A 24,114-nucleotide genomic window follows, 5' to 3' on the forward strand; every position below is an offset into this window, starting at 1 on the left:
AGGATTTGGAAAAAGTGGCATTACAATAAAACACATATGTTCTGGACAGTAAGATAGTAAAAAAAAGAAAGAAAAAGAAACTACCAAAATAGTAAAATGGCAACCAATAGGAGGAGGAAATAAGACAAAAATATTTCCTTAAATGTTTATTAAAATAACATCAATAACAAAAACAATTTTCTCTTTGAGTAGTAGGATAAGGCTATCTTATTTGGCATGGAAATAATCACCTCTGAGTTGGGAAATAGGGTTAAACTTTTCAACTTATAAGGTTAGTTGCATATTATAAAACCTTCCCATCAAAGATGGTTCACCACTAAAAATCAGCCCACAAAAAAATGAATAACCAGAAAACACACAAGGGGAAGGCAAACCATTATATATTCAGATCAGGCAGGAAAAAAGTAAAACAAATACTGATTGTATGACACTTGCTAAAATTATAAATCTTGTTAGTGATTCAAAAGAATATGTCACTCTTCCAACTTTGTCAAAATACACGTTTTCCTTTAGAAGTATATGAAAAGCAGTATATGGAGAGCTAGAAATCTGTCCATTGAAAATCTAGAGGGTATTATTGGTATTCAGTAGGCTGGGTTTCACAACAATGACTTGACAAAGCCTTGACACTAAAAGTACTTATATCTGCTGTCAATCACTCACTCCTTGACATGTCAAGTGCACATCCTTTCAGGGACAACTTCCATCAACATTAGCACTCAAAATACAGTACACAGTGTCACTGCTTCAGAAATGAGAAGAAAAATAAAACGTGCAAGATGGCAGGGAATGGCAAGAAGGCATTCCTCTTTCTCGGAGACCACATTCAAATGGAAAACAGATAAAAATCACTGAGCAAGCTAGAAGCTGAAATCAGCCAGTTTATATTAATTTTTTTTATATCCTCTTGCCATATATCCTACAAGAGAAAATTTGAACAACATATCATCAAGGCTGACAGGGGGCCATCCTATAATGAACCTTGGATCTTTGGACCTCCACAGCATGCCAGATTATTAGAACCTGGAAAATAAAGTTAATTGGGGGTGGGAGAGGTGCCTACATGTGGTTCTAAGACATGAAAAGAATCTGAAGCAACTGTATGTGTCACTCCATTACTTTCTTATGTACTTCTCCTTTTTTCCTTTTTCTTTTCTTTGTACCCTTGTTCTCCCTTTCAGTCCTTCCTCCCCTTTTTTCTCCTTCTCTTAGGAAAGCAGCATGAAAAAGCATGGGGTCTGGAGTGAAACAGCCCTGGGTTCAAATTATTACTGATTAGTTGTAGGTAACTTTAACTTCTCTAAATCTCATCTTGCCATGTATCACATATGTTCAGTAACCTACCCGTTACAGAGTTTGCCATAAAGATTAAATGACATAAAATTTATACATAAAATATGTATCGACAATTGGCACAGGAGGTATTCAACATGCACCCATTTCCCTCTTCTCTCATCTGATTCTGTTGCTTCTGACTTGGCAAGAGCACACACGTGCTTCCTTGGCCTCACTGAGGGAACCCAAGGGAACAGAAGATGATGATCTGTCTTCACAATACCAGAGGAGAAACAACTAAGGATACCAGGAACCCAGTCAGGCTATGAGAGTATTTATTTACTTTTACAAACCATGACCTGGAAACCATCAATTCGCTAGTCTTATTTTAACTGGGAGAACGCTTCCACTTGTGTTTGTCAGCTGCAACACAGGATTAGTTGTTTGTAGCCTACTCAAATTACATGAAACAAAAAAAATACACTTTGGAGGCATTATACAAGTTTAGGCCCCAGCAGACTTTATAAAAAGTAGTAGATGAAGAGCAAAATTATCAAAAGCATTTCTTTTATTCTGGCCACAGGCAGTTTTCATTACTACGACCTGATGAGCCATAAAAGCTAAAGAAATTGGACACATATTAGGGGAAAAAAACCCTAATTTTAAAAAATGTAAGGGCAAATGTAAACAATGCTTTGGGCTAGTGCTTATTTTGAGTGCCTTTCACTAAAATAATTTTTGCCGTATTTTCAATTACCCAATAGGTAAACCTGGTATTTGAAACCGAATTATTATTATTATTATTTTTGCTGACTCCATTCACTTCACAGGCTTCTCACGCCGGTAGAAATGAAAAGAACAATGGCCTTGTGTGGATGCCCTACACAAGAGGGAGGTAAGATTTATGAAGTCCAGGAAGAACATGCTTCTCTAACAGAAGAAAGCAGATTCCTATTTTAGCCAAGTTCAACACATAAGTGAGTATACAGAACTCATACACTTTTTTCCTTTTCATTTGGTATCTTTGCCTTTTTTTGCCCTTTATTATACGTGTTATTAAACTTTAGAGCCAAGAACTGCCAAAAGCCACAAAGCATTCATTCCCTTCTGAGATTAAAAGAGGAAATGAAACATTTTTATTTTCATCTAAAATAGTGATTTAAGTACTCAAATTTCATACTAAACTAATCTACCTAAACATGTAGATTAGAAGCTACTTAGCAATAGCATCAGAAAAGAAAGTTCTCCTCACCCTGGGCAGTTCATACTAATAATTAGAAAGAAGAAAGGAAAGCTGTGAATTACAATGAACTAAGACTAAATAAGTGTCCGTGTTGGATTAAAGGATCTGAGTTGTCAGTGTGATGTATAATGAATGTGAAAATCAGCCATTTAATTAAATGGTACATGGTATAATCGCTTTGTTCTGCATTAAACTGCTTAAGTTATCAGAGTGCCTTTAGATTAGCAACTGTTTACTATTCCACCACCTCATGACTTCTCTTAGACACTGTGTAGCCTACATTATTCCAAACTTGAAATCTGGAGTTTATATGGTAATGTTAGTTGAGTTGACATATTGTGTCAATTTATTTGTGTATTCAGAAAACAGAAAATCTGCTTTTAATCACAAAGGGAATAAATTCCTAGATATACTTGGTAAAAAAAATTAAAAACCAAAAACACAAAAAGTCTGCAAAAATCTTTAAGAATAAAGTCGTGTTTTTCTTATAAGTAGTTTTATTTTAATAATTTTGACTCTGCAAGTATTTTCTAATTATATGCCTGTAACTACAAAATGTCCCCTAAACAACTTTCTTGTTAAAGAACCTGGAAATTTTACTGGCTAACAAGTGTACTAAGGTCTCTGCAAACACAAAAAAGTATAATAGGTCACAACACCCATAAGCCTGAAGGATGTCCTGTGACTATGTTGTTATTGTGGTTTGGTCTATAAAAGAAGAAAACACAAAAATGACAAGAAAAGAAGAGTTAAGAAGGCCCTGCAAGTCAACAGGGATTGAAGAAAAAGAACACAATATTCTGAGTATATAAGGAGAACAGGTTTGACTAGAAAAATTAAATCATCCAAATTTCATAAGGCGGAAGCCATATATACTCACTGCTATTGCAATTCTTCCAAGGACATGCTCTGGAATTTTTCTATATACATCCAAAGATCCTCCTGTAGAGACAGATATGTTTCATTATTATAAATAAAACTACCAGAACATTGCATTGGGCCCTTCCTCTGTGCATTCATTGGGAGAATATTTTTTTTCTTCTTATATTATACATTGGATGTCTATGGTAGAATTGGTTTTTAGTCCAATTTTATTTATAACATAATAGCATACTTCCAGATGAAGCATAATTAGGTATCTCCATTTTATTTCTAAGTACAATCGCCTACATGTGAAAACTGAAAGAAACTAGTCAAGGGCAGCACAAGACTCTGCACTTTACATAAACTTAAATACATACTCAAAACTAAAGGCCAACAGCTCAACCACATTCAGGTATCTATCTTACTCTCAAATGTAAACCAGGATCATCTTAGAATTTTCACATTAACCAAACAAAAGGTGGTGAATATAAGGACCAAAATACACATAAAAACTAATAAAGTAGTAATACTGACATCTGTCTAATGAATACTACCCTTCAAATTAAGTACCAAGACAAGCAATCAATCTATTCCAAAGATACTTAGTTCAAAATGGGTTTTGTTTGCTTTTTAAATTCTCTTTGATACCACTTTGAAAACCACTTTATGAAGTAAAAAAAAGAAAAACCAATCTCCTTGTATCATATTTGTCACTGAAATGGTATTCACTATCATCCTTCATCTTTACCAAATCCAGCTTCTGGCAGTTCCAGAAACCAAAACCATTAGACTGTGCACATAGGAAATGAAGGGCTACATTGTTTGCTTGTTTTAAATTTTCATCAACCTAGAAATTAGTACAACTAGAAGATAGCAGCTACTTGATAAATATCTATCAGGTGAACAAACGGATAAATTAAAATCACTGTGAACCTCACTAGATAGGTAGAACTGCTCTGAAAGCAGTTTCAAAAGAAGGGACCGCAGCCAACAATAACATCACTGAAATAACCGCACAACTTTCCTCGGCAAGTATTTTATTTATTTATTTATTTATTTATTTATTTATTTATTTATTTATTATTTTTTAATATATGAAATTTATTGTCAAATTGTTTTCTATACAACACCCAGTACTCATCCCAAAAGATGCCCTCTTCAATACCCATCACCCACCCTCCACTCCCTCCCACCCCCCGGATCAGCCCTCAGTTTGTTCTCAGGTTTTAAGAGTCTCTTATCCTCGGCAAGTATTTTAAAGGAACCAATATTCATTTGCAAGTATAAATTTGGGTACAATTGTTAAATTTTCAATCTCACAGATTTTCAGAAAGATATGCAAAGAACCACTACCTCGCTCATGTTAACAATATGACTGTATGAGACCTATTTAACAACAGGTAATAACCTTTCCTTGAGTCAAGTTGAGGTTTAGTCTTTCAGTTCTATAAAGGAATTATCCAGGATATTTGAAAAATCATTTCCATTTCAATCAAAGGCTAAAAATTCATATTTACCTACTTTACTACTGGATGATTTCTAAGTATGCCTCATATGATACTAAAATGGAGCATGTTATTGTTTTGAAATGCAGTTAAGTATATTTCACAGATATGAATATTTTTATATGCCAAATTTTCCTAAAGCTGAACATAAGAAAAAAAATTTTTTCCTATGAAAACAAATTATATATATATATATACACACACACACACACATATATACATATATATGTATATGTATACATATGTATACATGTATATGTATATATGTGTGTGTGTGTATATATATATATATACTATATATATATATATGGCATATATATATATATAGTATATATATATATAGCATATATATATAGTATATATATATATAGCATATATATATATAGTATATATATATATATGCCATATATATATATAGTATATATATATATAGCATAGATATATATATACTATATATATATATAGCTACTGACTTTGTATTTATTCTGTTTACAGTAGAAAAACGATCACTTCCTTAGGTAAATGGCTTGTAGTTTCCAGATTCTTACAAGAAGCTGGAAAACCACAGTGTGACTAAACTTTATGCTTTGGCTATGAGTGTTCCTTGGAAGATAATGAAAAAAAAAAAAAAAAAGACACTTCTGCAATGAACTGAACCATCTTTATTTACTTAAATAGCATTTTTATGATAGATGCAATAAAAGTGAAAATATGTTAAGAAAACATTTCATGTTCTCATTGATCTTTCAGAAGAATTGGCAGTTGCAAGGAGCTTTACATGCTGGTATTTGGAAGACTGACAAATGCAGTTTACTAGACCAATCCCTTGTGAAGTGAACAGCTTGACTGGCTCAAAACTAGGAGGTGCAAATTCATTCACATAGACTAGTAAGAAGTCCTAACAGGAGATGCTTTTTTTAAAAATATATATATACATAAGATGTAAATCAGGATTTAATTGGCTAAACAGATAACAGACAACAGTCTAAACCAAAAAGCCAAAGATTACATTACTACTCTTATTGGCAGAACAAGCCAAAAAAGAATCTCATTTTGAGGTATTTCACTGGTTTTTGTAAATATCCATTTAATCTCAGTTATATCCCACTCTTCTTAGCCATCCACATGGGTAAATCTTCACATACTGGCTTTGTGTCATCACAGATTCATCCTGTCCTTGACATAATCATTAGAGATAACTGTCAGAGGCAAAAAAAAGGATCTGGCAGCTCCACTCAGAATCAAGAGCTCCTATTAAGCTTTAGTAGTTCTCTTTGTGCAACTAAATAAGTCTTAGCCTAAAAATGACAGAGTTTACAGTTTAATTTTCACTGAGTTTTACTATCATCTCTATCCTTCAGGCCTATCCCAAAAAGGCAATTCTTAGACTCATCATATCACCCAACATTAGTGCTAGAGGGACATTAAAGAACAGTCCAATGACTTTATTCGACAAATGGGAAAAAGTGACTCCCAGAAAGTAAGTTTTCTAGTCATGGCCGTGAGTCAGTTGATGGGAGAGCTCAGGAAAGGTCTCGGCCTTTGAACTCCCAGAACTGCAAACATTTAAAAGGTTTCCCTGTAACATCATTGAGCTTGAGAATCACATGTGAACTTTTTACAGTTTAATGTAATGTGATATTACCATGACACACTCAGACAGTTTAATCTTAGTTGAGACACTGGTATTCAAGGCATTTAGAAACTCATTTCTATGTTACACAGTTGGTTTAAACCTTCTATTCGTGATTCCAAGGTGACGTCACTGGTTTGCTTTCTGTGACCTGTCACTTCTCTGTATTCTCTGGCCTCAGAGCACCCCTAGCCAGTCATTTCATTTCATGCTACAATCCACCATAGGAACCAGGAGGAAGACTGCTAACAAATTAGCAAAAGAACCCATCTCAACTACCAAACTGTATGTTTCTCTTGATGAATTAGGGCCATCATTTTCATGCAACTAAGCAAAAAGGACTCATGGCTGTGAGGTCTGTGTTTAACCTAACACAGGACTAAACATAAAGTAGTGCCCTGAATGTAGGATAAAATACAAATATGTAGTTAATGAATGAGAAGCAACAATACTGTCATATTAATCCCAGAATTTTCTTAAAATGACCATGATTATTATTAATACTAATAAAATTAAAATCTGGAGCCATAAGCAAAAATTTCAGAAGAAGCTCTCCTAGACTCTGCTACTTGTAAAAATAAAGAGCCCTTTGTTTCAAGGACTCAAAGGAGTACTTGATACTCCTTTTCTTTCTCTGCAACATGGGTTTTTGAGAAAAAAATTTGTTCCAATGACAGTAATCCAAAAACATGGGCATATATTCTGAGAAGCTGTATTTGAGCATTTCTGAGTAGATTTAGTTTTACTTAATGAGAAGGCATATCACATCAGTCCCCTACTTGAACACTTCCAGTGGCATCTTAATCCAGATGAAAACACAAATTCCTTACATGCTCTATAAGGCCTACACAATGTAGCTTCAACTTACTTCTTTGGCCCCCTCTCTGGTCCCAGGTCCTCCCATCAATACTCACTAGTCATTTTGGCCTTCCTGTGGGGCCTTCATTATACCAAGCTTGCTCCTACCTTGGAGTATTTATAACAGATACTCTGTCTTCCTCAAAGATGTTCCCCATGACCTTCCGCGAATGGCTCATTGACATTAAAATCTGCTAAAATGTCACTCCCATAAAAAAGCCATCCCTGACCATCCTATCTAGCACCTCCTCTCCTATTAGTCATCATCTATCCTGCTTTATGTTCCAATGAGACTTAACTCTCTCTGAGAATGTACTATGTGTCTCTTCTCAGGCTCCCCTTCTAGAATTTAAGTTCCATAATGACAGGAATTAAGTCCTATTTACTGTTTGTGTCCCCAGGTTGAGACCAGTGTCTGAAGGAAAGTGTTCAATAAATATCTGGATATAGATGACTAATATGAGATTAAAATAGATAGTGAGAATCTACACTAAAGGAATAGCACTAGGGTTGGGAGAAAATTGTCAAGAAGCTTCATTGCAAGGGAAGGGAAGAGAAGAAATGATAGAGTGTGGTACACAGCTTCTGGTCCAAATATTTTTTGGGTACATTTTGCCGTATTATAGAGAATGAAGATACAAAAGAAAGAGGTTGAGGGATGGAGAGAACTTCACTAAGTGTATGCACATGTGGGACTGACATAAGGGCTGCACATAAGGGACTGACCTTATGCAGCCCTTCATGTGCAAGGAGGATCATGTTGGCTTACTTGTGCTAAGCTACAGATGGATAATGGAAGAGCAAAGAATTGTGAGAGCTCATACCTGAAAGTCTTCATTATCTTTGAAGGAGAAAGGAGGTCAGATCTGGAAGAGGGTAATAAAATTTTAGGATAGTTGATGTGGGAAACAACAGAAAGATAAGAAATGGAGAGCTAAATGTAAAAAGTGGAAAATTTTAGTGTTCTGGGACTGATTAGCGTGGAGTAAGGGAAGCCGTCAAGCAGCAGTAAGAGAGCGGCTTTAGGCAGCTCAAGTCTAGAAAGGAGTTGCCTCAAAAAAGAGATTTAAATATAGGCTGCAAAGTGAATGTTTTAAGATAAGGACTTAATATATTAAAAATGTGTATCTTCAATTTTTTCATCAGTGTTTTACAGTTTTAACAATAGAGGTCTTTTACCTCTTTGGTTAGGTTTCTTCCTAGGTATCTTACTATTTTTGGTGCAACTGTAAATGAGATTGTTTTCTTAATTTCTCTTTTGCTGCTCCATTAGTATATAGAAATGCACATTGATTTTGTATCCTGTGACTTTACTGAATTCATTTATCAGTTCTAGTAGTTTTTTTGGTGGTTTTCTATGTATAGTATCATGTCATCTGCAAACAGTGAAAGTTTTACTTCTTGCTGATTTGGATGTCTTTTATTTCTTTTTCTTGTCTGATTGCTATGGCTACGACTTCCAGTGCTATGTTGAATAAATGTGGTCAGAGTGGGCATCCCTGTCTTCCAGACTCTAGGGGAAAAGCATTCAGTTTTTCACCATTTAGTATAATGTTTGCTTTAGGTTTTTCATATATAGGCTTTATTATGTTGAGGTGTGTTCTCTCTAAACCTACTCTGTTGAGAGTTTTTACCATGAATGGATGTTGTACTTTGTCAAATGCTTTTTCTGTATCTATTGAAATCATCATATGGTTTTCATCCTTTCTCTTATTGATGTGATGTATCACTTTGATTTGCAAATACTGAATTCACCCTTACATACTGGGGATAAATCCCACTTGACTGAGGCAAACGATTTTTAAAATGTATTGTTGGATTCAGTTTGCCAGCATTTTCTCAAGGATTTTAGCATCTATGTTCATCAGAGATATTTGCCTGTAGTTCTGTTTTTTGTGTTGTCATTATCTGGTTTTGGTATCAGGGTAACACTGGCCTCATAGACTGAATTTTCCCGTTCTCTTCTATATTTTTGGAATAGTTTGAGAAGGGTAGGTATTAACTCTTCTTTAAATGTTTGGTAGAATTCGCTTGAGAAACTGTCTGGTCCTGGACTTTTGTTCATTGGGAGTTTTTTGATTACTGATTTAATCTCCCTGCTTGTAACTGGTCTACTCAATTTTTTTTTCTTCCTGCTGCAGCTTTGGTAGATTATATGTTTCTAAAAATTTATCCATTTCCTCTAGGCTTTTCAGAGTATTCTCTTACAACTGTATTTCTGTAGTGTTGGTTGTTATTTCTCCTCTTTCATTTGTAATTTTATTTATTTGTGCCCTGTCTCTTTGTTTTTTTTGATGAGACTGGCTAGAGGTTCATGAATTTTGTTTATATTTTCAAAGAACTAGCTCCTGGTTTCATTTATCTGTCCTATTGTTTTTGCTTTTTTAGTTTCTATATCATTTATTTCTGCTTTAATTTTATTATTTCTTTCCTTCTGCTAGTTTTGGGGTTTGTTTGTTGTTCTTTTTTCTAACTCCTTTAGGTGTAAGGTTAGGTTGTTTGAGATTTCTTTTTACTTCTTGAGGTGGGCCTGTATTGCTATACACTTCCCTCTTAGAAACACTTTTGCTGCATCCCATTTGAACCACTGTGTTTTCATTTTCATTTGTTTCCATGTACTTTTAGATTTCTTCTTTGATTTCTCAGTTGATCAATTCATTGTTTAGTAGCATGTTATTTAACCTCCATGTATTTGCAGTATTTCCAGATTTTTTCTTGTGGTTGATTTCTAGTTTCATAGCATTGTAGTCAGAAAACATGCAAGATCTTTTTTAATTTGTTAAGACTTGTTTTGTGGCCTAATATCTGATCTATTCTGGAGAATGTTCTGTGTGTAAGACATTCCATGCTCATGGACTGGAAGAACAAATATTATAAAAGTAATTAACAAAGCAATCTACAGATTTAATGCAATCCTTACCAAAATACCAACAAAATTTTTCACAAAACTAGAGCAAAAAAAATCCTAAAATGTATATGCAACCACAAAAAAACCCAAATTGCCAAAGCAATTTTGACAAAAAAAAAAAAAGCTGGAGGTATCACAGTTCCAGACTTCCAGCTGTACTGCAAAGCTGTAGTAACCAAAGCAGTATGGTACTGGTACCAAAATAGAACAGAATAGAAAACCCAGAAATAAACCCACAATTATATGGTCACTTAATCTTTGACAAAGCAGGAAAGAATATCCAATGGGAAAAAGTCTCTTCAACAAAACTGGACAGCAACATGCAAAAGAAATTGGACTACTTCCTTATACCATATACAAAAATAAATTCAAAATGAATTAAACACCTAAACATGAGACCTGAAACCATAAAAGTCCCAGAACACAAGAAGTAGGGTCTCTGACACTGACCATGGCAACATTTTTCTACATATGTCCCCTGACGTAAGGGAAATAAAAGCAAAAATAAACTATTGGGACTACATCAAAATAAAAAGTTTCTGCATAGCGAAGGAAATAATCAACAAAACTAGAAGGCAACCTACAGAAGATATTTGCAAATATTTGCAAATGACATACCCAAAAAAGGGTCAGTATCCAAAATATATAAAAAACTTATACAAATCAACACCTAAATAACAAATAAGCCAATTAAGAATGGGCAGAAGACGTGAACAGACATTTCTGCAAAGAAGACATCCAGATGGCTAACAGACACATGAAAAGATGCTCAACATCACTCACAATCAGGGAAATGCAAACCAAAACTACAATGAGATAATACTTCACACCTGTCAGAGCAGCTAAAACCAACAGCACAAGAAACACCAAGTGTTGGTGAGGATGTAGAGAAAAAGGAACCCTCTTGCACTGTTGGTGAGAATGCAAATAGGTAGAGCCACTGTAGAAAACAATGGAGTTTCCTCAAAAAAAAAAAAAAAAAAATTAAAAACAGAATTACCATATGATCCAGTAATTCCACTACTGGGTATCTACCCAAACAATAAAAAAATGCTAATTTGAAAAGATATATGCACCCCTATGTTTATAGCAACATTATCAACAATAGCCAAATTATGGAAAGAGCCCAGATGTGTGTGTGTGTGTGTGTGTGTATGTGTGTGTGTGTGTGTGTGTGTGTGTGTGTCCACACACACACAGGAATATTATTCATCCATTAAAAAAGAGTGAAATCTTGACAATCACAATGACATGGATGGAGCTAGAGAGTATAATGCTAAGTGAAATAAGTCAGTCAGAGAAAGACAAATACCAAATGATTTCACTTGTAGGTACAATTTAAGAAACAAAACAAATGAGCAAGGGGAAAAAGAGAGAGACAAATATGCCAAGAAACAATCTTAACTGTAGAGAACAAACTGATGGTTACTAGAGGGGAGGTGGTTGGGGGATGGGTGAAGTAGGTGATGGGCATTAAGGAGAACTCTTGTTGTGAAGAGCACTAGGTAATGTATGGAATTGTTGAATCACTATATTGTACACCTGAAACCAATATAACATGTATGTTAACTACACTGGAATTAAAATAAAATGAAACTTTTAAAAAAGCATTAAAAATGTAATTAAAAGGTGACATTAGCAAAAATGACAGAGTAAGGACCATTGAAAATTCTCTTCTCCACATAAGCAATAAAGAAATAGGCAAAAATTGTCAGACCAATCTTTGCAGAACTCTGGGAATGAGTAAAAGGACTGCAGCAACCCAAAAATCATTTATTGAAGATTTGGGGCATTTTAACTTGCCCTGTTCCCAGTGCCTCCTCTCCAGCTTCACTGAAGCCTTGAAAAGCAGCAGCCTGCAATCCCAGGGAACACAGCAGCCGGGGGGGGGGGGGGGCACTGTACAGGTAGAACTGAGTTGGTGCTCCCTCAAATACACTTTCTCAGAAAAGTTTTATTTTTGGCCTGTCTGGTGGTTCCCTGGAAGACCTTCCTGGACATGTTGCCTTTATTCAACCTGACTTATAGGTTGCCTAGTACAAAAAGTCTTTTCCTTTGGGGCATTTGTTAAAAACAATTAGAAAGAACTGATTAACTTTGCAACTGACTGAGCTGGTGGATAACAGCTGGGCTGAACTAGCTAAACAAAAATCTTAAAGAGGAAATCTAGGAAATGCAATGTCCATAGAAGCTTTGAAAAATTCTATCATATTCTTGGGAATCTAGGATATGTGCATGCATACGGCTGTGTACATGCTTAGAAAGGCTCTGAGGAGGCTGTAAGCAGGTACTGGGGTTGACCAGGAACCTCTGCACAAGCAGGAAGCAAAAACTAAGACAAAGTTACCAACTGCCTGCGCGAGTGTTGAAGATGTGCCCCAAACACACATGGAACCCCCCTCAACAAAGACAAAGAGACTTAATAGCTCTAAGCATTTAAGGAAATCTCTGTCCAATCATTAGCTGACTTGGAAGCTCACTGAAAAGAGGCTTCAGTGGCCATACACCAAAGATATAAACATGACAGAATACTTCAGAAAAGTCACTGAACAGCAGCAACAAACTCTGGGGATGAGAGAGAATCTGATTTCCAATGTTAACACAGTATTTACTTTAAAATGTCCAGTTTTCAGGACAGCTGGGTGGCTCAGTCATGACCTCGCAGTCTGCGAGTTTGAGCCCTGCATCAGGCTTTGTGCTAATAGCTTAGGGCATGGGGCCTACCTTGGATTCTGTCTCCCTGTCTCTCTGTCCCTATCCCACTTGTGCTCAGTCTCTCTCTCTCTCTCTCTCTCAAAATTAAAAAATAAATAAAAATAAAAAAGAATCATTATTTAAAAAATAAAATTGAATGTCCAGTTTTCAATAACAAAACCAAAAAAGTATGACCCATACACAAGACTAAAAGCAATTAATAGAAACTATCTGTACAAAAGCTCAGATGTTGGACTTACTAGAAAAAAATCTTTAATGAGCTATTTAAGAAACACTGTGGGAAATCATGTAAGGAACTAAAGTATGAAGATAATGTCTCCCCTAATAAAGGATATTAATAAGGAGATAGAAAGTATACAACTACACACATATACATACATACACACATAGGTATGTGTATATATATATATATATATATGTACATATATATATATATATATACACATACATACGTAAAAATAAATAAATTCTGGAGTTAAAAATAAATAAGACATTATTCACCAGAATATATCTACATAGGCTGAAAACAGAATCAGGGAATATAAAGATACGTCAATTGAGATTATCCAGTCTGAGGAACAGAAGGAAAAAAGAATAGAAAAATGAACACATTATCAGAGACCTGTAAGACATCATCAAGCATATCAACATATGCATTATAGGAGACCTAAAAGAGAAGGAAAGATGCAGAAAGAATATTTGAAGAAGTAACAGCCATATATTTCCCAAATTGGATGAAACCATTAATTTGCAAATCAAAGACATGCAATAAACTCCAAGATAAATGAAGAGACTAACACCTAGATACATTATGAAACTGTCCAGAGACAAAGACAAAAGAAAATCTTGAAAGCCAAAAGAGAAGCAATACAAGAAATTCTCAAAAATATTAACAGAACCATGCAGATCAAAGGCAATGGATGGCATATTCAAATAGCTGAAAGAAAAAGACTGTTGACCAAAAACTTTATATCCAGCAAAACTATACTACAAAAGTGAAGGATAAGACACTCTGAAATCAACAAAAACTGAGGGAATTCATCACTAGCTGACCTACCCTACAAGAAATAAAAGGGAGTCCCTTCCAACTGAAGGAATTTCAGAGGAAAGTTACTAGATAGTAACTCAAATCCACACACAGAAATAAAGGGTACTGGTAATGGTTACTATATAGGTAAATATAAAAGGCAGGATAAATGTATTTTTGTTTGTAAGTCTTTTTCTCCTGTCTGACTGAAAGAGAACTGTAGGGGCACCTGAGTGTCTCAGTTGGTTGAGTGTCCGACTCTTGATTTCAGCTCAGGACACGATTGTACAGTTTTTGGGGTCAAGTCCCGTGTCAGGCTCCATGCTGTCAGCACAGAGCCTGCTTGGGATTCATTCCCTCTCTCCCCCCTTGTCTGCCCCTCACTCCCTCCCTTCCTCTCTCTCTCTCTCTCAAAAAAAAAAAAAAAAAAAAAGGAAATAAATTTAAAAAGAAACAGAACTTGGCACAAGAACAGATGCTCAGATCAATGGAACAGAATAGAGAACCCAGAAATCGACCCACAAACGTATGGCCAACTAATCTTTGACAAAGCAGGAAAGAATATCCAATGGAATAAAGACAGTCTCTTCAGCAAGTGGTGCTGGGAAAACTGGACGGCGACATGCAGAAGAATGAACCTGGACCACTTTCTTACACCATACACAAAAATAAACTCAAAATGGATGAAAGACCTAAATATAAGACAGGGAGCCATCAAAATCCTTGAGGAGAAAGCAGGCAAAAACCTCTTTGATCTTGCCCGCAGCAACTTCTTAGTCAACATGTCTCTGGAGGCAAGGGAAACAAAAGCAAAAATGAACTACTGGGACCTCATCAAAATAAAAATCTTCTGCACAGCGAAGGAAACAATCAGCAAAACTAAAAGGCAACCGACAGAATGGGAAAAGATATTTGCAAAGGACATATCAGATAAAGGGTTAGTATCCAAAATCTGTAGAGAACTTACCAAACTCAACACCCAAAAAACAAATAACCCAGTGAAGAAATGGGCAAAAGACATGAATAGACACTTCTCCAAAGAAGACATCCAGATGGCCAACTGACACATGAAAAAATACTCAACACCACTCATCATCAGGGAAATACAAATCAAAACCACAAGGAGGGGTGCCTGGGTGGCTCATTCAGTTGAGTGTCCGACTTCGGCTCAGGTCATAATCTCACTGTCAGTGAGTTCAAGCCCCGCATCGGGCTCTGCGCTGACAGCTCAGAGCCTGGAGCCTGTTTCAGATTGTGTCTCCCTCTCTCTCTGCCCCTCCCCCACTCATGCTGAGTCTGTCTCTCTCTCTCTGTCAAAAGTAAATAAACATTAAAAAAATTAAAAAAAAAAACAACACAAGGAGATACCACCTCACACCTGTCAGAATGGCTAACATGAACAACTCAGGCAACAACAGATGTGGGCGAGGATGCAGAGAAAGAGGATCTCTTTTGCATTGTTGGTGGGAATGCAACCTGGTGCAGCCACTCTGGAAAACAGTATGGAGGTTCCTCAAAAAACTAAACATAGAACTACCCTACGACCCAGCAATTGCACTACTAGGCATTTATCCCCGGGATACAGGTATGCTGTTTCAAAGGGACACATGCACCCCCATGTTTATAGCAGCACTATCCACAATAGCCAAAGTATGGAAAGAGCCCAAATGTCCATCGATGGATGAATGGATAAAGAAAATGTGGTATATATATACAATGGAGTATTACTCAGCAATCAAAAAGAATGAAATCTTGCCATTTGCAACTACGTGGATGGAACTGGAGGGTATTAAGTGAAATTAGTGAAATTAAGCTAAGTGAAATTAGTCAGAGAAAGACAAAAATCATATGACTTCACTCATATGAGGACTTTAAGAGACAAAACAGAGGAACATAAGGGAAGGGAAACAAAAATAATATAAAAACAGGGAGGGGGACAAAACAGAAGAGACTCATAAATATGGAGAACAAACTGAGGGTTACTGGAGGGGTTGTGGGAAGGGGGATGGGCTAAATGGGTAAGGGGCATTAAGGAATCTACTCCTGAAATCATTGTTTCACTATATGCTAACTAATTTGGATTTTAAATTAACAAATTTGGATTTGTTTTTAAATTTTAAAAAACAAAAAATAAAATTAAAAAAAACAGAACTGCACAAAGCAGTAAGTAAAAATCTGCATTAATATGTACACAACTTATAAAGATGTAACTTCTATGACAGTAACAGCGCAAAGGAGGGGGATGGAATGGAGCTATTAGGAGCAACAATTTTACAGACTTGAAAACAGTTGATATTAATATGAACTAAGTTGTCAGAAGTTAAGATGTTAATTGTAATCTCTAGGAAAATCAAAACTATAACTCAAAAAATATAGTAAAAGAAATCACGAGAATATAAACAATACATTAAAAATACCTATTTAACATAAAAGAAAGCAGTAATGAATAAATGGAACATAAAAGAATACAACTAAAGAAAACAAGTAGTAAAATGGCAGATATTGCTGGTAATTACATTAAATGTAAATGAATTAAACACTGACAGATTGGCAGAATGGATTTAAAAATGACCCAACTCTATGATGTCTATAAGAGATGCACTTTGGATTCAAAGACCCAAACAGGTTGAAGGCAAAACAGTGGCAAAAGATAGAACAAACAAATAAGAATCAATGGGCGGGCTGGGATGACTACACTAAGATTAGACAAAATAGACTCTAGACAAATATAGTAACTAGAGACACATTTTATAATGACTGAAGAGTCGATCATAACAACTATAAACATACATGCACCTAACAACAGAATGCCAAAATATATGAAGCATAAATTAACAGAATTGAAGGAGAAATACACAAGCAAAAAATATTAGATGGAGACTTCAATATCCCCACTTTTTTTTTTTTGTTTATTTACTTTTGAGAAAGAAAGAGAGAGCGCAAGCGGGGTGGGGGGCAGAGAGAGAGGGACACACAGAATCCGAAGCAGGCTCCAGGCTCTGAGCCATCAGCACAGAGCCTGACATGGGGCTCGAATCCATGAACTGCAAGATCATGACCTGAGCCAAAGTTGGCCGCTCAACTGACTGAGCCACCCAGGTGCCCCTTCAATATCCCCCTTTCAATAATAAATAGAACTAAACTGAAGATCAACAAGGAAATAAAATACTTAAACAACACTGTAAATCAACTAGACCTAACAGACATCTAAGGAAAATCTAACCCATCAAGAGCAGAATACATTCTTCTCATGTATACATGAAACATTCTCCAGAATAGAATGTTAGGCATTAAAACAAACCTCAATAAATCTAAAAGAACTGAAGTCATACAAAGTATGTTCTCTGACCTCAAAAGAATATTAGAAATCAACAACAGAAGAACACTCAATGTGGAAAATGACACATTCCTAATGGAAAATGGGTCAAAAAAGAAATCGCAAGTGATTTCTCCTTTGGGGGGAATTAGAAAATACTTTAAACTAAATGAAAATGAAAACACAACATACCAAAACTTATAGGATGCAGCTAAAGCAGTACTTACAGGGAAATGTATAGCTGCAAATGGCTACATTAAGTAGGAAATATCTCAAATCAGTATCCTAACTTCGCACCTTAAAAAACTAGAAAAAGAAGAGCAAACTAAACCCAAAGCTAGTAGAAGAAACAAATATTAAGGCAGAGAAAAACAGCAGAGAAAATCAAAGAAACCAAAGTTGGTTCTTTGGAAAAGGCAAAGAAACTGACTGACTTTTAGCTACACTGATAAAAAAGAAAGAAAGAAAGAAAGAAAGAAAGAAAGAAAGAAAGAAAGAAAGAAAGAAAGAAAGAGAAAGAAAGTAAGAAAGAAAGAAAGAAAGGAAGGAAGGAAGGAAGGAAGGAAGGAAGGAAGGAAGGAAGGAAGGAAGAAAAAGAAAAAGACTCAAATTACTAAAATTTGCAATGAAAGAAGAAGGAAAATTAACACCAACTTTACAGAAATAAAAATGATTATAAAGGAATATTAGGAACAACTGTGTATCAACAAATTAGGTAATCTAAATGAAATGGATAAATTTCTAGAAAGCTACAAACTATCAAAATTGAAGAAGAAATACGTATCTGAATAAACCTACAACTACATATAATTATTAAAGGGATTGGTAATCAAAAAACTCACAAATATTATTCAGTCTTAAAAAGGAAAATAATTCTGACACACACCACAGCATGGATGAACCTTGAGGACATTATGCAAAGTAAAATAAGCCAGTCCCAAAAAAAGACAAATACTGTATGATTCCACTGAAATGAGGTACCCAGAGTAGTCCAATTCATGCAGACAAAAAACCAGAATGTTAGTAGTCAGGGGCTGGGGTTAGGAGACAATGGGTTACTGTTTAATGGGTACAGAGTCTCAGTTTTGCAAGATGCAGAGTTCTGGAGATTAATGGTGGCACTGGTTGCAGAGCAATGTGAATGTACTTACCAGTTACGAACTACACACTTAAAAATGGGTAGTACAGTGAATTATATGTTATCTGTGTAATATACTACAATTAAAAAACACTGTTGGGTAAGACGGTCTTATGTGCACTGTTCTTTGGACCCGATGTGGCCACATAAGAATGGGCCATGGGTCTGGAACACTTGCTTACCAGCAGATAAAGAGCCCACGTAGCCTGTGCTGGGCTTACCTCTTTGTTTTGGACTGTTTTTCCCTGTTTCAAATTCAGTGTGTACTCCTTTGTCCTGCTTAAGCATGTGTGTCAATGACCTTCAGACATGTCCCCAGCCTTCGGTACTTCTGACACCACAGGAGTAGGGTGGGGTGGAGGATCCTTTCGCTGCAGCATGAGGGGTGTGTGTGGGCCAAGGGCCCTGTATAGGCTGCCAGGAAGGACTTACTGTTGGCCGCAGGGAACTGATATTCCCAAACTGATCTTGCTGTCTGTCTGTCTGTCTCTCTCTCTCTCTTTTTAATTTTATGTAAGGCACTGTAAAATCCAGCATTTCATTGCACTGTGTTTTCCTTGGCAACTCCATACTAAGATGCAGTGGGCAGAAGTGCTTGGATTTCTCCTGATAATAGGCAACAGATGCCACTTGACCATAAAAACTACTCACAAAGAAAACCCCAGGACCAGATGGCTTCACTGGTGAATTCTACCTAATGTTTAAAGAAAAATTAACATTAATCCATCATAAACTATTCCAAAAACTAGAGGAGGAAAAAATGCTTTCCAACTCCTTTGAGGCCAGAACTATCCTGATACCACAACCAGACAATGACATTACAAGAAAAGAAAACTATAGACCAATATTCTTTAAGAATATAAATCCAAAAATCCTCAACGAGATACTAGCAAACTGAACCCAGCAATTTATAAAAAGCATTATACATCATGACCAATTGGAATTATCTCAGGAATACAAAATTGGTTCAACATGCAAAAGTCAGTTAATATAATACTATTATGGAAAAATGGATTTAATTATGGAATTATAGAAAAATGGATTTAAAAATCATTATCATTTCAACAAACACAGAAAAACCAAAAATACTCAACAAACTTGGAAGACAAGGGGACTTTGACAACCTGATAAAGGACATCTACTAAAAACCCAAAACTAATATCACACTTAATAGTGAAAGACTAAAAGCTTTCCATCTAAGATGAGGAGAAAAAGAAGATGTCTGTTCACACCACTTCTATTTGACATTCTACTGAAGGTTCTAGCCAGGGTAATTAAGCAAGGAAAAGAAATTAAAAGCATCTAGGTTGGTAAGAAAGAAGTAAAACTACGTCTATTTGCAGATGACATGTTTTATACAGACAATCTTACGGAAGCTACAAAAACCTATTAGGATTGAGAAACAAATTTAGTAAATTTATCCTACAAGGTAGCAGGATAGAGATCAATATACAAAAATCATTTATATTTATATACACTAGCAATGAATAATCCAAAATTGAAATAAAAGCTCAATTTATAATAGCATCAAAAATATTTATGAATAAATTTAACAAAAGGACTGCAAAACTTGAATACCAAAAACTACAAAGTATCACTGAAAAAAATTAAAGAGGATCTAAATAAATGGAAAGATACTCTGTGTTCATGAAGTATAAGACTTCATATTGTTAAAGTGGCAGTACTCCCCAGACTGATGTACAGATTCACTGCAATCTGTATCAATATCTTAGTTGGACTTTTTGTGTGTGTGCAAATTTGGGAGGCTGATTGTAAAACTCATATGAAAATGCAAGGGACCCAGAATGGCTAAAACAATCTCGAAAAAGAATAAAGTTGGAGTACTCACACTTCTTAATTTCAAAACTTACTACAAAGCTAAAGTAACACAGAATAATAAAGTAAAAGTACAGGGTGCCTGGGTGGCTTAGTCAGGTAAGTGTCCAACTTTAGCTCATGTCATGATCTCACGGTTCGTTGAGTTCGAGCTCTGCTCTACGTCAGGCACTGTGCTGACAGCTCAGAGCCCGGAGCCTGCTTTGGATTCTGTGTCTCCTCTCTCTCTCTCTCTCTCTCTCTCTCTATGCTCCTCCTCTGCTTGTGCTCTCTATCTCTCAAAAATAAATAAACAAACATTTTTTTAAAAAAAGTAAGCAAGGACAGTCTAGTACTGCCACAAGGATGGGCAAATAGATCAATGGAATAGAACTGAGAGTCTAGAAATACATTTCATGGTCAATAAATTTTTGACAAGTGCCAAGAAAATTCAATGGGAAGGAATAATCTTTTTAACAAATGGTGCTAGGACAACTGGATATTCACATGAAAAAGAATGGATTTGGACTCTATACCACATACAAAAATTAACTCAAAATAGATAAAAAAAAACTTTAAGAATGAAAATTATAGAACTCTTAGAAGAAACCAGGTATAAACTTTCATGACTTTGGATTATACAATACTTTCTTACATATGACATCTAAAGTACAAGCCACCAGAGGAAAAAAATATGAACTGAACTTCATAAAATTTTAAAACTTTTATGCTTCACGGGACACTATCAAGAAAATGAAAAGACAACTCAGAGTGGAAGAAAATATTTGCAAATCATACATCTGGTAAGATACTACTATCCAGAATACATACCAAATTCTTACAACTCAACAATAAAAACACAAATAACCCATGTAAAAATAGACAAAAGATTTGAATACACATTTCTAAAGGAAGATATACAAATGGCCAACAAGTACATGGAAGTATTGTCAATGTCATTAGTCATTAGGAAATCTAAATCAAAACTAAAAAGATATCATTTCTCACAGGCTATACTAAAAAAGACACACAGTAACAAGTGTTGGCAAAGATGTGGAGAAATTGAAACCCACATCCATTGCAGCTGTGAATGCAAACGGGTGTGAAATAGAATGGAATGGTTTGACAGTTCCTCAAAAAAATTACAAATACGGTTATCATACAACCGAGCAATTGAACTCCTAGATATATACTCAAGAGAACTGAAAACTTCTATCCACACGAAAAACCTGCATACAAACATACAGAGCAGCATTATTCATAACAGCACAAAAGTGGAAACATCCCAAATGCTCACCAACTGCTAAATGAGTAGTTTATTATTCAGCCATAAAAAGGAATAAAGTACCGATACATGCTACAACATGGAAACCTTGATAACGTTACGCTAAGTAGAAGAAGCCACAGGGTGCCTGGGTGGCTCAGGTGGTTGAGTGTCCGACTTCAGCTCAGGTCATGATCTCACAGTTTATGGGTATGAGCCCCGTGTCAGGCTCTGTGCTGACAGTGCAGAGCCTGTTTCAGATTCTCTGTCTCCCTCTCTCTCTGCCCATTCCCTGCTTATGCTCTCTCTCTCAAAAATAATTAACAAAATTTAAAACATTTTTTTCATAAAATAAAAAGCCAAACACAAAGGCCACATCCTGCATGATTCCATATACGTGAAGAGTACAAAATCTGGAGACAGAAAGTAGATTAGCAGTTGCCACAGACTAGAGGAATAGCGAGTGGCTGCTAATGGCTAAGGAGTTTGTTTCTGGGGTAATAAAAATGTTTTGGAATTAGTGATGATGAGCTTGCACAACCTTGTGAAAATACTCAAAACCAATGAATTGTATACATCAAAATGGTGAATTTTATGGTGATTAAATATGCCATCGCAATAAATGCATATTTTAATATGAAACAGAATTTAGAACACATTATCTACCTTATTATAGTATCAACCTACCAAAGATAACTTCTGAAAACGTCTTGCAAGGCACGAACTAGTTACTTTGTTACATACTAAGAACCCACCAAATAAACTAAGTATAAGAAAAAATGCTGAAGGACACCTTAGTAGCTCAGTCAGTTAAGTATCTGACTCTCGATTTCGGCTTAGGTCACAATCTCAGAGTTGTGAGTTCGAGCCCCACGGTGGGCTCCATGCTGACAGTGCAGAGCCAGCCTGGGATTCTCTCTCTCCTCCTCCCCTGTTCACATGTGCACGCACACTCACTCTCTCAAAATAAATAAATAAACTTTTAAAAAATGTTGTGTTTTAATGGGCTAGAAAACTGAAAAACTGAATATATAAAATCTAAAGACTGCTTTGATTTAAAATGGGTAAATAACAATGATGACATTATTTCAGGAACAGGGTACCAAGAAATCTACATTTTGCCATAATATTCAGACCAAGAAAGAGTTACCAAAATAGAAATGAATGAAAAATACAGATGAAAGGAAAGGGCTAGAGTCCAAAGAAAACTAAACACATCTTGGCTAAACAGCTGTGTTGAAAAACAATTTCTTATCTTGCAATTAAGAACCGATTTCTTTGTAAAAGACACAGGACATTGGGTTAATAGATTTCTTTAAAAGAAAATCTGTTTTGGCTATTGAAACATTAAAAGACAGAACATCTGTTTTGCAAGTAAAGACAGATTGTATGGAAGAATCAAATATCAAACCACCGATTAGGCCAGCATTTAATCTGTTCTATTTAAATTTTCAATAAAAAGTAAATGAAATTACATTCTTGAAACTATAGCTCAGCTGTAAATATTTAACACCAGGAACCTCTAAAACTAGATGTTTTAGAGTATAAAGGAGGTCATTATTGGTATATTGTAATTATTTTTAATTCTACTTGACGTCTATATCAGAACCAGGTTTCAAAGCACTCTGCCTCCCAAGTCATTTTAAAAGTATTATAATAGGGAAAACTCACCATCCATGAATTCTGTACATATTGAAATCCTGTTTTCTACGAAAAATGCACCATAAAACCCTATGATATATGATGAATCACACTGTAATAAAAATAAGACAAAAATAGTTAAAAAAAAACACAACAAAACAACCAAAACCCTGCAAGTCAATATCATAAGCTGCTTTGTAAGAAAAAAATGACCAAGGAAAAATTACCTTATAAAGAATTTCCAATTCAGACATAATTTGCTTCTGAAGTTCCAGTGTAATATCTAACAGTATGACCTAAATACAGAAAGGAATCAACATTCACACATATATTCATCTTTAAATTAAATATAGCTATACTCACTATGAAATATAAAAAGAAAAAATATGGTGTTTCCTCTATTCATTGCCCCTTTCTCCTCTCCACCACTATAACCCTCAGGAATATAAACTGTATCCACATCTGCCTAACCTTTTGTATTGGGGGAGGTGGTATAGAAGTGATTGATGGGACCAAGGAGAAAGCCAGGTCTCAAAGGTCAGTATTAATGGCTTTAAAAGTCAGTTAAGTTATAACACCCTTAATTTATACACCCTATTTTGGCCACATTGGTTATTTCCAGAAGAGGAAGAAAGGAATGACCCTGAAACCATTTTAAAAAATTGTCTTGTAATTCAGACACAAGGCGATGAGCAGAGAGGATGATGAGTAAAAATGACATTTAAAGTAGGCTTTTTAGAGAGAAATAAGGAGTTTTTAAAATACATCATCTTTTTATATTCTTCAGTCACGTTTCTTTGCTAATACTGAAAAAGATGCTGGAGCTTGAAGGAACCACAGAAATGATTTCATCTAATTCTCTCCTTTTAAAGGAGGAAACCAAGGTTCTGAGAAGCCACAAAGCCTGGCAAT

General features: G+C 35.4%; 1 protein-coding gene across 16 annotated transcripts in view; it reads right to left on the minus strand.

Annotated features, from left to right (window-relative positions):
• Positions 1-24,114, minus strand: part of MAP2K5 (mitogen-activated protein kinase kinase 5) — a 271,419-nt gene that overhangs the window by 147,777 nt on the left and 99,528 nt on the right. For all 16 annotated transcript variants that reach the window (XM_042988550.1, XM_007084542.2, XM_042988549.1 and 13 more), the window contains exons 10-12: positions 23,430-23,498; positions 23,233-23,314; positions 3,399-3,460 (exon numbers count right to left, since the gene is read on the minus strand). In XM_042988550.1, the coding sequence (XP_042844484.1) occupies positions 3,399-3,460; positions 23,233-23,314; positions 23,430-23,498 (213 nt within the window). The remainder of the gene's footprint in view (positions 1-3,398; positions 3,461-23,232; positions 23,315-23,429; positions 23,499-24,114) is intronic.

This window comes from Panthera tigris, chromosome B3 (genome assembly GCF_018350195.1).
Source record: "Panthera tigris isolate Pti1 chromosome B3, P.tigris_Pti1_mat1.1, whole genome shotgun sequence".
Lineage (NCBI taxonomy): Eukaryota > Metazoa > Chordata > Mammalia > Carnivora > Felidae > Panthera > Panthera tigris.